At 48.4% G+C, this 13,396-nt stretch overlaps 1 protein-coding gene across 3 annotated transcripts in view; it reads right to left on the bottom strand.

The window, feature by feature from the left end:
- The window catches only part of PIDD1 (p53-induced death domain protein 1), an 80,064-nt gene that overhangs the window by 63,649 nt on the left and 3,019 nt on the right, over nt 1-13,396 (bottom strand). For all 3 annotated transcript variants that reach the window (XM_039533464.1, XM_039533462.1, XM_039533463.1), the window contains exons 3-8: nt 12,491-12,694; nt 11,285-11,339; nt 10,445-10,646; nt 9,002-9,130; nt 6,509-6,688; nt 1,709-1,856 (exon numbers count right to left, since the gene is read on the bottom strand). In XM_039533464.1, the coding sequence (XP_039389398.1) occupies nt 1,709-1,856; nt 6,509-6,688; nt 9,002-9,130; nt 10,445-10,646; nt 11,285-11,339; nt 12,491-12,694 (918 nt within the window). The remainder of the gene's footprint in view (nt 1-1,708; nt 1,857-6,508; nt 6,689-9,001; nt 9,131-10,444; nt 10,647-11,284; nt 11,340-12,490; nt 12,695-13,396) is intronic.

Raw genomic sequence — 13,396 nt, 5'->3', positions numbered from 1 at the left:
GTGGAGGCAAAAATAAGCAGCGTAGCAAGTCTACTGAATTTAAAAACAACCCCCTTCTACATACCAGGATCTCTGGTCTCTATCTAACCTGAAACTCTAGCAGGCAACCCCATCATTTGGAGAGCCTGGATTAGGAAAGGGATTTTGACTATCAATATTAAAAGAAAGGTTCAATCTAGAGTCTAAGAAGGAGTGGCAATATATCCAACTTAAACACACCATCTCCCATCTGTTTGGCCTTTGATACCTACGATGCCTCTGACTCACCTGAACTGCTTGCATATCTCCAAATATTACTCCAATTGCCAAGACCTATGGCACAACACTATATGCACACTTGGCCAGCAAATTTGAATTAAATATAGATTGGGGGAGGAACTAGGCCAATTATTGTCTGCTCAACAATAGAAACAAGTTTTAGCCAGTACTTCAAACTGTTCCTTGGACCTCCATTTAAGATTAATCCAGCAGAAAGTCATACAGAGGATGCTTTGGATCACTCTCCCACTGTTCAAAACAGGTGCCACTAAGTCAGACAAATGCTGGCGCTGTGATTCAACAAGTGCTAATTTAACCCATGTGCTCTGGGAATGTGTATGTTTTGGGGAGAACTTAATTGCAGAGTTAATTTTTTCCAATGAAATAAAATCGGGTTACCAGCTAAACATGTACTTTTAAACCTAATGGATGTTAACTAGAAGCACCTGAAAAACTGTGGCTAAGCAGAGCACTAATAATTGCTCAAAGGCTATACTACAAAAAAGCAAATAAAAAAAAAGTAACAATTGAAGACTGGAGCACAGACATTGTAAGCCTGGCTACCATGATGGGCTGAGATTTTCAAAACAGATTAAAGCACTGCTTAAAATCAATGGGAACTGGGAATCCAAAACAGCCATAATATTTTTGATGAATACATTGTGAAATGTACCAGAGATCACCCTTATTGGTCTAGATCCTGTATTAAAAGACCACTTCCCAAACATCACCAGGATGTACCCAGTCCAGTTTTGCTTCACCTTTATTAGGCGAATGTTGCAGCTAAACAGCAGCTTGTCAGTCCCTGATGTTGGTTCACAATATAATCAATCCGTATTATGCGCACTGCTGGAACCTACATCTTTACATTTCTTGAACTGCTAGTGTTCGAAAGCCTGATTCTACTTGCAACTCCAATGGAGTCACTCATGATTCACACCAAGATCAGAATCAGGCACCAAATTTACAACCTTACCATTGCTTTCCATTTACTCTTGTGCATTTAAACAGTATGTAATATTTGTGAAGCATTTAGGGAGCCAGAAGGCACTAAATCAAGAGAGTGTTTTCTGTAGATGGCAAAGTATAAGTGTTTTCCCACCTCCCCCACCTCGTTTGATCCATTACTCTGGACTAAGGGAGGAATATCTTGTTTCCATGGGATGGCACTGGTGTCAGTATTCCTTTATGATGAAAGAGGAACTATCCCACCAACAGTATTCAGAAAGCAGTGGGAAATATTAGCAGCCTATTACAGTTCTTCTACTACTGATGTACTAAGCTTTGTGGTTAGGAACATCAGGGTCCAATGCACAAACCCTGAAAGTTGCCCTTTGTTCACAGTTTAGTTTATTACATCAATTCCCTGGGGGAAATTGAAAGATAACCTACCAAGTAGTGTGATTTTAGCACAGAAGCTTTCCATTGGCATTTCTGGGAATATACTAACCTGTGACCCCTGGAGGTAGCGGGAGTTGAATTTTAACTGGCCTGAGGAAATCCACAGTGGAATTCTGAGAGAGACAGAGCAGAGGACCGGTTCTGGACTCTGGATCATCTGTGATCTCTGCCAGCTCCTCTGCTGACACTGGCAACACCTGGTGGTGATTATAATCAAATCAGCTTAACGTCTGATGCCTGAATACTTGAGTTAATTGAGGCAGAAAGAGGGCAATGACCCTGTGATGTTATCGGATTAAAATATGACCATATTGATCACTGTTGCAACCACTGTTATAAATTTGCAACAAATCTTGTACAAAGGTTGTCAAGAGAGGTGTCTGTGAAAAGGTTATGATTTGCTGGTTATGATTATGCTATCTGTATGCATGTATCATTTTTATATTTGAAGTTATGAGTACTGGCTCTATACCTGGATTTCAAATGTTTGCTCCTGGGGTAACGCCCACAAGATATTTAGCCAGCACATCTTGAAGGGACTATTCAAATTAAGTGGTTCATCAAGAAACACTTAACTGACAATGGACCATGGGAGACGCCCATCTACACTGAATGGACTGTCCTGCGGAGGTGAAATGCGTGGACATGTGACTTGTCCATGCGACTCCAACTACCATCTTATTACTGTACTTTTCAAGAGTAAGAACAATGGCACCACATGGCAGAAGAGATAAAAGGCCCTGGGAACGCCTCCATTTTGCCTCTTTCCTGCCCAAACCTCTGGACTATGCTAATGGGAGCATTCTAACCAATGGACAGAGGACTTTCAATGATTTGGAAGCAGCCAGAGACTTGATTTACCAAGCCAGCAGTTTATTTCCATCACTGCTGCAAGCCTGAACCAAGGAGGTTCATTTATTATATGTACTTCATTCCTCTAACCAATTTTAACTCTCACCTTTCTTTCTATGAATAAACCTTTAGATACTAAAGAACTGGTACCAGCATGATTTTGGGGTAAGATCTAAGTTATATATTGACTTGGGTGTGTGGCTGATCCTTTGGGATCAGAAGAACCTTTTATTTGAACAGATTGGTTTTAAAGAATCACTTATCTCTAAGTCTAGTGCACGGGTAGGCAACCTATGGCACATGTGCCAAAGGCAGCACGTGAGCTGATTTTCAGTGGCACTCACACTGCCCGGGTCCTGGCCACCGGTCCAGGGGCTCTGCATTTTAATTTAATTTTAAATGAAGCTTCTTAAACATTTTACAAACCTTGTTTATTTTACATACAACAGTTCAATTATATATCATAGACTTATAGAAGCAGCAAAGAATCTTGTGGCACCTTATAGAGTAACTGACGTTTTGCAGCATGAGCTTTCGTGGGTGAATACCCACTTCTTCGGATGCAATCTACACGGGAGGTCCACTTCCTAGACACTATGGTGCAAATAATTGATGGTCACATTAACACCACCCTATACCGAAAACCTACCGACCGCTATGCCTACCTTCATGCCTCCAGCTTCCATCCCAGGCACGCCACAAGATCCATTGTCTACAGCCAAGCGCTGAGGTACAACCGCATCTGCTCTAACCCCACAGACAGAGACCAACACCTACAAAATCTCCACCGAGCATTCTCAAAACTACAGTACCCGCACAAGGAAATAAGGAGATAGATCAACAGAGCCAGACGTGTACCCAGAAGCCTCCTACTGCAAGACAAACCCAAGAAAGAAACCAACAGGACTCCACTGGCCATCACATACAGTCCCCAGCTAAAACCCCTCCAGCGCCTCATCAGGGATCTACAACCCATCCTGGACAATGATCCCACACTTTCACAGGCCTTGGGTGGCAGGCCAGTCCTCGCCCACAGACAACCTGCCAACCTGAAGCATATTCTCACCAATAACCGCACACCGCACCATAGTAACTCTATCTCAGGAACCAATCTATGCAACAAACCTCGATGCCAACTCTGCCCACATATCTACACCAGCGACACCATCACAGGACCTAACCAGATCAGCCACACCATCACCGGTTCATTCACCTGCACGTCCACCAATGTAATATATGCCATCATATGCCAGCAATGCCCCTCTGCTATGTACATCGGCCAAACTGGACAGTCTCTAAGGAAAAGGATAAATGGACACAAATCAGATATTAGGAATGGCAATATACAAAAACCTGTAGGAGAACACTTCAACCTCCCTGGCCACACAATAGCAGATCTTAAGGTGGCCATCCTGCAGCAAAAAAACTTTAGGACCAGACTTCAAAGAGAAACTGCTGAGCTCCAGTTCATCTGCAAATTTGACACCATCAGCTCAGGATTAAACAAAGACTGTGAATGGCTTGCCAACTACAGAACCAGTTTCTCCTCCCTTGGTTTTCACTCAACTGCTAGAACAGGGCCTCATCCTTCCTGATTGAACTAACCTCGTTATCTCTAGCTTGCTTCTTGCTTGCATATATAAACCTGCCCCTGGAAATTTCCACCACTTGCATCCGAAGAAGTGGGTATTCACCCACGAAAGCTCATGCTGCAAAACGTCAGTTAGTCTATAAGGTGCCACAGGATTCTTTGCTGCTTTTACAGATCCAGACTAACACTGCTACCCCTCTGAGACTTATAGAAAGAGACCTTCTAAAAATGTTAAAATGTATTACTGGCACGCAAAACCTTAAATTAGAGTGAATAAATGAAGACTCGGCACACCACTTCTGAAAGGTTGCCGACCCTTGGTCTAGTGTTTTTGGTGGTAATACAAGGACTGAGGAAATTGCTTTTATGACTTCTTGTTAGCCAGTGTGGTGAAACAGAAGTTTATTTTTGTTGCCGGTTTGGTATATCCTATGAGGGATTAGCCACCAGTCTTGGAATGTATCTGCCGTATTTCTCAGCAGTTTGTCCTGAATTTGGCATTCTCAGTTGTGACACAAGAAGGCACGGTTACAGGCCCCAACTGCTCAAATGCCATGCCTGACTCAATGGCACAGGCTGGCTGCCAAGTGGGAGTGTGAATCCTAATCACTGAACCATATTCTGCTCAGAGTTATACTGGTGTAAACTTGGCAAACAGGGCCCTGATCCTGATTGAGTCTTCTTGATGCTACTGTCACACATTTAAACAAACAGCTACCACGACCACCTCCCACTAACTTTAATGGGGCTGCTTCAGAGTTAGAACAGCATGAATAAGAGTAAAGTTTAACCCTCTCAATCTCACTCGCTGAGCTGGTCTGTCATGCTTTTCATTCTTGGAGACTAAGCAAGAGGCTACAGCTGCACGTCCCTTGACAGTGTTGCCTGCTGGCTTATCAAGAGCCTTGGTAGCAGAGCTCTGAGCAGAACCCCATTCAGCCTTCCCCACAGAAGGACAGAGGGGCCAGGACTGTATCAAGGACGGTTGTATGGGAGAGGGGAAAGAGACAGGTTTGTTTGTGTTTTTTTAAACAGGGTACAGGATTAGCCTTGCCAACTCCCCTGTCCCACAAGCCCCAGACTGTGACCTGCCCAGATATATTTATAGCCTGGAAAGATCAAAGCCTTGGGGAATGTGGCAGAAGGTGGGGGACGCAAAGGGAAGAACACTGCAAATTATTGCCATAATGCATGAGTGCAGAGCTCCTCAGCACCCAGCACACCAGCTGAGGCCAGTGGCAGCTGCAGGCATTCAGCACTCTGAGAAGTGAGGTACTCAGGGCCCAACCTAACACCTATTGACTCCACTGGGTGTTTAACCAGGCCCTACCTCAGCAAGACGTGCTACGTTTCTCAAATACGGTCACCATAAGCTCTTCTTGCGGTCACAGCCTCCTGGGCAATAACGGAGGGGAGGGGATGGGAGGCTCTGCAAGGAGGGGATGGGGCCCTTCCCACATCTGGAGTCACAAACATTGGAGGAGCAGACAGTCAGCATGAGTTCCCCATCTTCCCGTGGACGGTGGGGCTCAGGCTTCTGGCTTCAGCCCTGGGGTGGCAGGCAGCAGGCTCCAGCCACTGGGCTCACCAACCCCCCTCATCACCCCTGGCCCTCACTGCCTCCCTACCCACCTCCCCATTGAAGGCTTAATTTGTCCCCTAGCTTGCTAGGGCTGAGTAAGTCTGCTGTGAAAAAAATGATATTTGTATGTTTGTTAATATCACTTTTCACCGCTCCCAGCTAGCTAACAAGTCTGCTGCTGTGAAAACTGATATTAACAATCAAACAAACAAATATCACTTTTCACAGAAGCAGACCTACTAGCTAGCAATTCTTAAACAAAAACAGTAACCAAAAAGGCAAAAGAAACAACAGCAACAAAAAGACAAGAACATGCAAAGCACCTTCTTTGTGTTTCTATTCTGTTTAGGTCCAGTAAAGAATAGAGACAACTGTACGTTGTTATTATTATTGAGTCTGCAAAAAAACACCTTATTGTTACAATGATTTGGACTTGTATGTATATTTATTTGTTTTTCCTATAGTTAACTAAGTTTTTTGGAAAAATTGTCATAGTGGCCACCAACAAGAGTAGGTGGCTGCATTCTGAGGCCACCAAAAGTCTGTTGGGAGAAACCTAACAAGTTACAATATTTCACATATGGCCTATGCGAGTGCTAACCCCCGCCAGACAGCTAATGACCCAGCCCATTTCACAGTGGGGGAAACTCAGGTAGGGAGGCTCTGTGATGTGCCTAAAGCCAAGTCAGACCCAGTTCCCAGGCTGATGCTTGGCCCATCCTTCTTTCTCATTTAGTGCATGTATCCTATTGCCTACTCTCATCTCCAGCACAGGCCAGCAGTAATACCAGAGCTTGTGTTTTAGTTTTAACATGCACACACACCTGCAATGTGACACTCCGAGTCTCCTCCGTGACTCCAGGAGGGAAGGTCACTTTGATGCTTGGATCCACAGTGGAAAAGAGCAACGTCCCCTCTGATGGGACGCTGCATTTATTCTCCACGAGCCGAGAGACGACCAGGAACCAGGAGAAGTGGGGGATGCTACAGCAAGCCACGTGCTTCTGTTACAAAAAGGTGGGGAACAAAGAAAACACAGCTGAGTGACATTTTACAGTATCTTTCAGACACACTGACACCAGTTGATGTCAATGGAGTCACTGAAAAAAAAAATCAACGGCTCAATGTTTCATTGGTATATATGCAGATGTATTGCACATATTTAGATGCAAAGAAGCACCACCAATAAAGCCTATTTTCTTAAAGACCTGAGAAGAGATTTTCACCATCAAAGCTGGCATTTGAGGTGACTTTTCATACCCCACTCCTGGTGTAAGTCACACTGCACAGACTGCAGAAGCAGCCTAGACATTTTGGACACGAGAGCCTGCAGCACATGTTGTGCTCCCGGGATTGATTGCTGGTAGGGAGAGCACAGATTGAATTTAGCACAGTACCCCCGCAGCACTTCACAAAACATGGAGTCAGATGAGGTCCCAGCCCAGCAGATCTATCAGTCCAATGCTAAATTGAGATGGAAAATTGCATTCCGGAGCTTGTAGTCTCTAGGGCAGCACGCAAGCTGATTTTCAGTGGCACTCACAGTGCTTGGGTCCTGGCCACTGGTCCGGGAAGGGGGGGCGGGCTGGCTTTGAGCAGCAGGCTCCAGTGGTGGGACTTCAGGAACCTGGCCATGAGGCCCTGGGCTGTGACTGCGGGTACTGACCCCACCCCGGCTCTGGCCACGCAACCCGGGCCTCCAGGTGCGGGGCTTCAGCCTCCAGTTCCCGCTGTGTGGCGGCAGGCGCTGGCCACAGGTGCCTACTCCCAGCCCCAGATGCAGGGCAACAGGGCTCCAAGCATGGGGATTTGGGCACCAATCCCTGGCTCTGTCCACAAGGAAGCAGGTGCTGACCCCTGGCTCCAGCCGTGGAGCTTCAGTTGGCCTCTAGTCCCCAGTTCCAGCTGTGCGGTGGCGGGCGCTGACCCCGGGCTCCAACCACGTGGCCCTGGCGCTGATCCCCTGCTCCAGCTGCAAGGCAGCAAACACCGACCCATAGGTCTGTTCCTGGGCTCCAGCCATGCGGTGGCAGGAGCTGACCCTGGGTGCCAACCCCTGGCCTTGGCCATGTAGCTGCAAGTGCTGTCTCCAGCCAGGGGCGGCTCTAGGATTTGCGCTGCCCCAAGCATGGCGGCACGCCATGGGGGGCGCTCTGGCGGTCGCCGGTCCCGCGGCTCTGGTGAACCTCCCGCAGGCGTGCCTGCGGATGCTCCACCGGAGCCGCGGGACCAGCGGACCCTCTGCAGGCACGTCTGCGGGAGGTCCACCGGAGCCGCCTGCCGCCCTCCCGCGGGACGCCGCCCCAAGCGCGCATTTGGCGCGCTGGGGTCTGGAGCCAGCCACGCAGCATCGAGTGCTGACTCCCGCCTCACTCTCCTGGGCTCCGGCACTCAGTACCAGGCTCTGGCAATGCAGTGGCAGACACTAGCCCTGGGCGCTGACCCACAGCTCTGGCTGCGTGGCAGCAGGCTGCGATCCTTAGCTCCAGCCATGCAGTTCCTGTCCCCAGCTCCGGGTTCTGGCCGTGGGCACCAAGCCCTGGCTGCATGGCAGCAGACACCAGGCCCTGGCTCTGGCCATGCAACAGTGGGGTCCATCACCTACCCCCATCGCCCCTGGCCCCCACTACTTCCCATAGCCCTGTATCCATTCCCCCCACACCCTGGACCCTTCTGCCTTCCTGGCCTTGCATCCATCCCCGCCCCATTGCCTCAGACCCCCGCTGCCTCTCCTTTCAGCCTCCCCATCCGGGGCTTAATGGGTCCTGGGGCTTGCTGTGAAAAGTGATACTTGTATGTTTGTTAATATCACTGATCACTTTTCATAGCCTTCCAGGCAGCTACTAAGTGTGCTGTGATATTAACAAATATCACTTTTCACAGCAAGCCCAAGGGCCCACTAAGCCATGGATGGGGCAGAAAGGCCAAAAGGGGAGGCAGCATTATTGTTACCGAGTCTGTCAAAACAACCCTACAAATACACATTACAGTGGTTTGGATGTGAATCTGTGCATATTTAATTTTTTTCCTAAAGTTAATTAAGTATTTTAGGTTAAAAAAAAAAGTCCGTGTGGCTACCAGTGAGAGTTGGTGGCCGCACTCTGATGCCATCAAAAAATTTCTTGTGAGAACCCCTGCTCTAGTAGCCACGCCCCTCTGTATTAGAGATGAGGACTGCAGGTGCAATCCCTTTATACCAAGTGGACACACATCTCAGGTTCACGAGAAGCTTCCAAGCTAGCCCTGGGGACTGGAAAACTGCTGCAGGGCAAGTCACATCTCCTGCCTATGACCAGGAGTTTATCCAACCTGCTCACCTTCGGCTTTCCTCTCCGCTCCACCTTGGTTTGCAGGTCGCTCCAGCTCTGCCCGTTGAAGGTCCGAACTACCACTTCTCGCTCACGCAGCGTCTGAGGGGAGGTGTAAGGCATCCAGATCTGCACCTCCTGGCAGGGGACAACAGGGCATTGCCATGAGACACCAACAGAACAGCACCCCCACTCTAGAGACACTGTTACCTGGGCAAGCAGGGGAGACCAACGTGACGGGGTGTGGCAAGCCTCCACGCGCTCCACTCCCCGCTGGAGGCACCACTGCTCTGCTACCCACCACCCCTGGAAACAGCTTTCTGAGAGGAAAAGAGCAGTGAGCACTAGATCTCTAGGCTTACCTAGGGAAGCATCGCAGGAGCAGAACGATGGAGAGCTTCTTCTCCAGCAACACCCAATCAAGGCCAAAAGAAAAGGAGCTGCCTGCTGCTAGCAAGGTAGTTCCTGGCTGGAGACGGTGGTGTGAGGACAGATGCTCCCTAGGCTACAGACAAAGGAACCACACTGGGCCAGGGCCCATTGCTGGCCACAAATCAGCAGGCGGAGCTCAGGAAGAACCCTGCTGATTTAATTCTGGGGAGGGAATTAAGCCCCAGAAGGGTAAGAAGCCATCTGAAGGGCAAGGGACTGCTTCTATCCAAGTTGGCTGTACCCTAGAAGGGATCTGAACTGCGTGACCCGGCCAAGCCACAGAAGACCCACAGAGGTACGCTGACAGCCTGCCGGGGGCGCTGGGAGCTGACGAGAGCAGCAACACCACACCCAGACACTGGGGGACGCTCACAGGAGTACGTGCAATCCACCACAGGCAGATTTTAGGCAGAGAGTGGGGGGTGGTTATGAAAACTGATCTCTCCTGCAGCCCACCAGCCCTGGAGACAGCCAGAACAGCTGCCCCCAGTTCCCTGGCTATGCTCCGGACAATGTTGTGCAATGGCCTCCCAGAAAGGCCAGTGAGCTCCTGTTGGCCAAGACTGGCTTCACTGGGGTATTCATGTATGCGTCCATCAATGGGTCCTTTTCCTGGCAGACAGAGGTCATCCCCAGGAGCAAGCTCTCCCCTTAGGAGGAGTTCATGAGCTGGGAGGGAGGAGGTTCTCATTCAGAGAACAGCCTGCATTGTAACAGAAGGGATGGGGAAGGTGTGGGGACAGCGTGCTGCTGGGGGAGAAGACACTACCCTTTTGGGGATTTGCCCTAGTGCTGAGAATCCCTTTCAAGTTTGATCCTTGGGGCTATTTACAAGCAGTGATTTGTGGTTCACGGATCCCAGCAGTCAACATACTGAGGCCTGGAAGCCCCACAACATGATCCTTTCAGGCCACAAACAAGGATTTTCTGGCCAGTCATATTTGCACATATGGACCCATGATGGGCTATAACACACACACAGTCCTGCCCAGCCCCATCCTGCCCATCACATGTTCTTACCTGCTGGAATACAACCCCATGAGGCTGCAGCTCCAGGACTTCACTCAGCAGGATGTCATGGTGCCTCAGTTTCACCCACTGCGGGTCAGGAGACAGCGTTTGGAAATGGATCGTTACTGAGGAGGTGGCAGCACCCGGGGGAAAGTAAAACCGGATGCCGCAGGCCAGGATGACTTTGCAGCCATCAGGGGTCACAGTAAAGCTTACAAAAAAAGAAGAGATGCATGAACAACATCTTGAAATGACTCGCATTGATGTATACAGTGTTGCTGTAGCCGTGTGGGTCCCAGGATACTAGAGAGACAAAGTGGGTGAGGTCATATCTTTTATTGGATCAACTTAATCTGTAACACACTAACCCCCCTTTTTATCCTATGACTATAGGGGTGTTAATGGGCCACTTCAACATGACTGGTCCCTTAGAATATGCACTAACTACTTTTGCTAAAAAACTCTGTTCCATCTTGCATGTAGCTGTGACACGCCCCAGACCTGAGGAAGAGCTCTGTGTAGTGTGAAAGCTTGTTGCTCTCACCAACAGACACTGGTCCAATAAAAGATATTACTTCACTTAACTTGTCTTCCCGTGACATCACACGCCATTAAACTTTTGCTTTCCTGTGTCTGTGACTGGCAAGACGAACTCCCTGCATGTAATGGAGTAAAACTCTGACGTGTCTATTTGGACTGGAAACAATTTGGGGCAGAGACTATCCCTAATAATGTGTATGTACAGCACCTAGCAGAATGAGACCCTAATCTTGACTGGCACATCTAAGTGCTACTGCAATACAAAATAATAAATAGTAACAAAAACAACAGAGACACCGTGTGAAATACCTGTCCTCACTGGGAACAAGGAACACTCTTCCTAGCTCTCCTGAGCTGGATTCATCTGCAGTGAATCAGAAGAAAAGAAATGAACAGAGGTGAGTAGCATGCAGACTGTCCATTGATTTGAGGGGTGCAGGTGATAAAGGAGTATTTCTCTTGCAACACTGTGCTCATCAGGGGCTGGATCCAAATTCCAGTGAAGTCAGTGCAAGATTTTCCATATTCTCCCCCTCCGCTCCCCCCGGGGCTTTGGATTGGGTTCCAAAGGAGGACGGACAGAGGTCAGTGAACTTTTGATGCATCTCTTTTCCTGCACTTAGCAGCTGTTGGCCAGGCTGTACTGGCATCGCTGACTCTTCCCTACCCCTGCCTGTTTATGACCTAAATAGCAGATGCTTTTTGGGATCTTTTTGCTTGCAGCTTGAGGACCTTCCCAAAAGGCTGACTTCCTTTTGCCCATTGACTTTCCCACAACCCCACCTCTGCATCACCAGCAACACCTTTCCAATGATCAGGCCGAGCAAAAGCATCTCCAGAGATGTTTTTTTTCACACCTTAGAACTGACTCAAAAAATCATAATCCCTCCCACAGAACTAGCACAGCCTGTAATTGAAGACATAGGCAACCTAGTGTAGGAACTTCTGAATAGCCATCCTCTCCCTTACACACCCTCTAGTACAGGGTTTGGCAACCTTTCAGAAGTGCTGTGCCAAGTCTTCATTTATTCACTCTAATTTAACGTTTTGCGTGCCAGGAATACATTTTAACGTTTTTAGAAGGTCTCTTTCTGTAAGTCTATAATATATAACTAAACTGTTATATGTAAAGTAAATAAGGTTTTTAAAAAGTGTTCAAGAAGCTTCAATTAATTAAAATGCAGAGCCCTCCGGACCAGTAGCCAGGACCCGGGCAGCGTGAGTGCCACTGAAAATCAGCTCACGTGCCGCCTTTGGCACGCGTGCCATAGGTTGCCTACCCTGGCTCTAGTACAATGAAGCCCACATCTAACTTAGATTGTAAACTCTTTGAGCGAGGGGCTCACTCTTCTGTGCGTCTGTGCAGTGCAAAATACACCTGCAATGATGCCATATCTATAATGATCCATTTTCTCCCCCTCATCTCCATCAATCACATTCACACACCAGCTTGTGACACTTGCTAGAACCTGGGAGCAGCTGTCTGAGATGCAGTCAAGCCAGAGACGCAATTACCAGATTGCAGAGGGATCTCAGGTTCTCCTAGCGGATTGCCCTGCAGGTGCACGAAGGGAGAGTGCTGGATCTCTGGGGGGATGGAGCGGAGCCTGTTGTTCTGCAAGTCAAGCCTGGACAAGTTGGGAAGGCTGGCAAGGGATGCGGGGACAGTCACCAGGAGATTGCTGTGAAGACGCAGCTGCTGCAGAGACTGCAAATTGGCTGCAAGTTAGAACAAGAAGAAAAATTGCTCCCCTCTTGGTAAATACATGAGTAGTGATTCTAACAACCCCCAACAACATACACATCCATCCCCAATTCCCCTCAGCAAGCACCTAGAGCGCCACCCCAGCCTGCCTGCACCAGACCCCCAAACACACACACAAATCACAGATATTTAAATCATGAGAGAGGAACAAAGCTCGTGGGTTCAGATAATTAGCAGGTTGGGAGAGCAGTAAGTTCTTTGGGACAGGGACTGTCCTTTTGTTTGCACAAAGCCTAGTTCAATGGGATTCCAGTCCATGCGTGGGGCTTCTAGATGCTACAGCAATATAACAACCACGGCAGAAAACTGGGCATAGTAATACAAAAATCCAAGCTGTGGAAACAGGCTCATTCAGAATACAGGTTTGAGATCTCAGAGTCCAGCACTGAAAAGTTTTCTGGATTGGTCTGGACTCAACACAGATGTCATTTAAAACCGAACAACCTATCAATATAATTAGCCCTCAGTGTGTTGCCTCACATCAACAACTGCAGAGAAGCTGGGATCCTGTCAGGTGCCAGTGCCCTAGCCTGCCAAAGGGCTGGATCCTCAGCTGGTGTATGTCAGTTTGAAGGCAATGGCATTATCCAGTCCTGATTTATAACAACTCAGGATCTGGCCCAGAGTCTTCAGAATCTTCAAAGTGCCCAGTTTGC

This window comes from Mauremys reevesii, linkage group 4, assembly GCF_016161935.1.
Source record: "Mauremys reevesii isolate NIE-2019 linkage group 4, ASM1616193v1, whole genome shotgun sequence".
NCBI lineage: Eukaryota > Metazoa > Chordata > Testudines > Geoemydidae > Mauremys > Mauremys reevesii.
The sequence above is the reverse complement of the archived record's forward strand: the minus strand, read 5'-3'. Positions and strand labels throughout refer to the sequence as shown.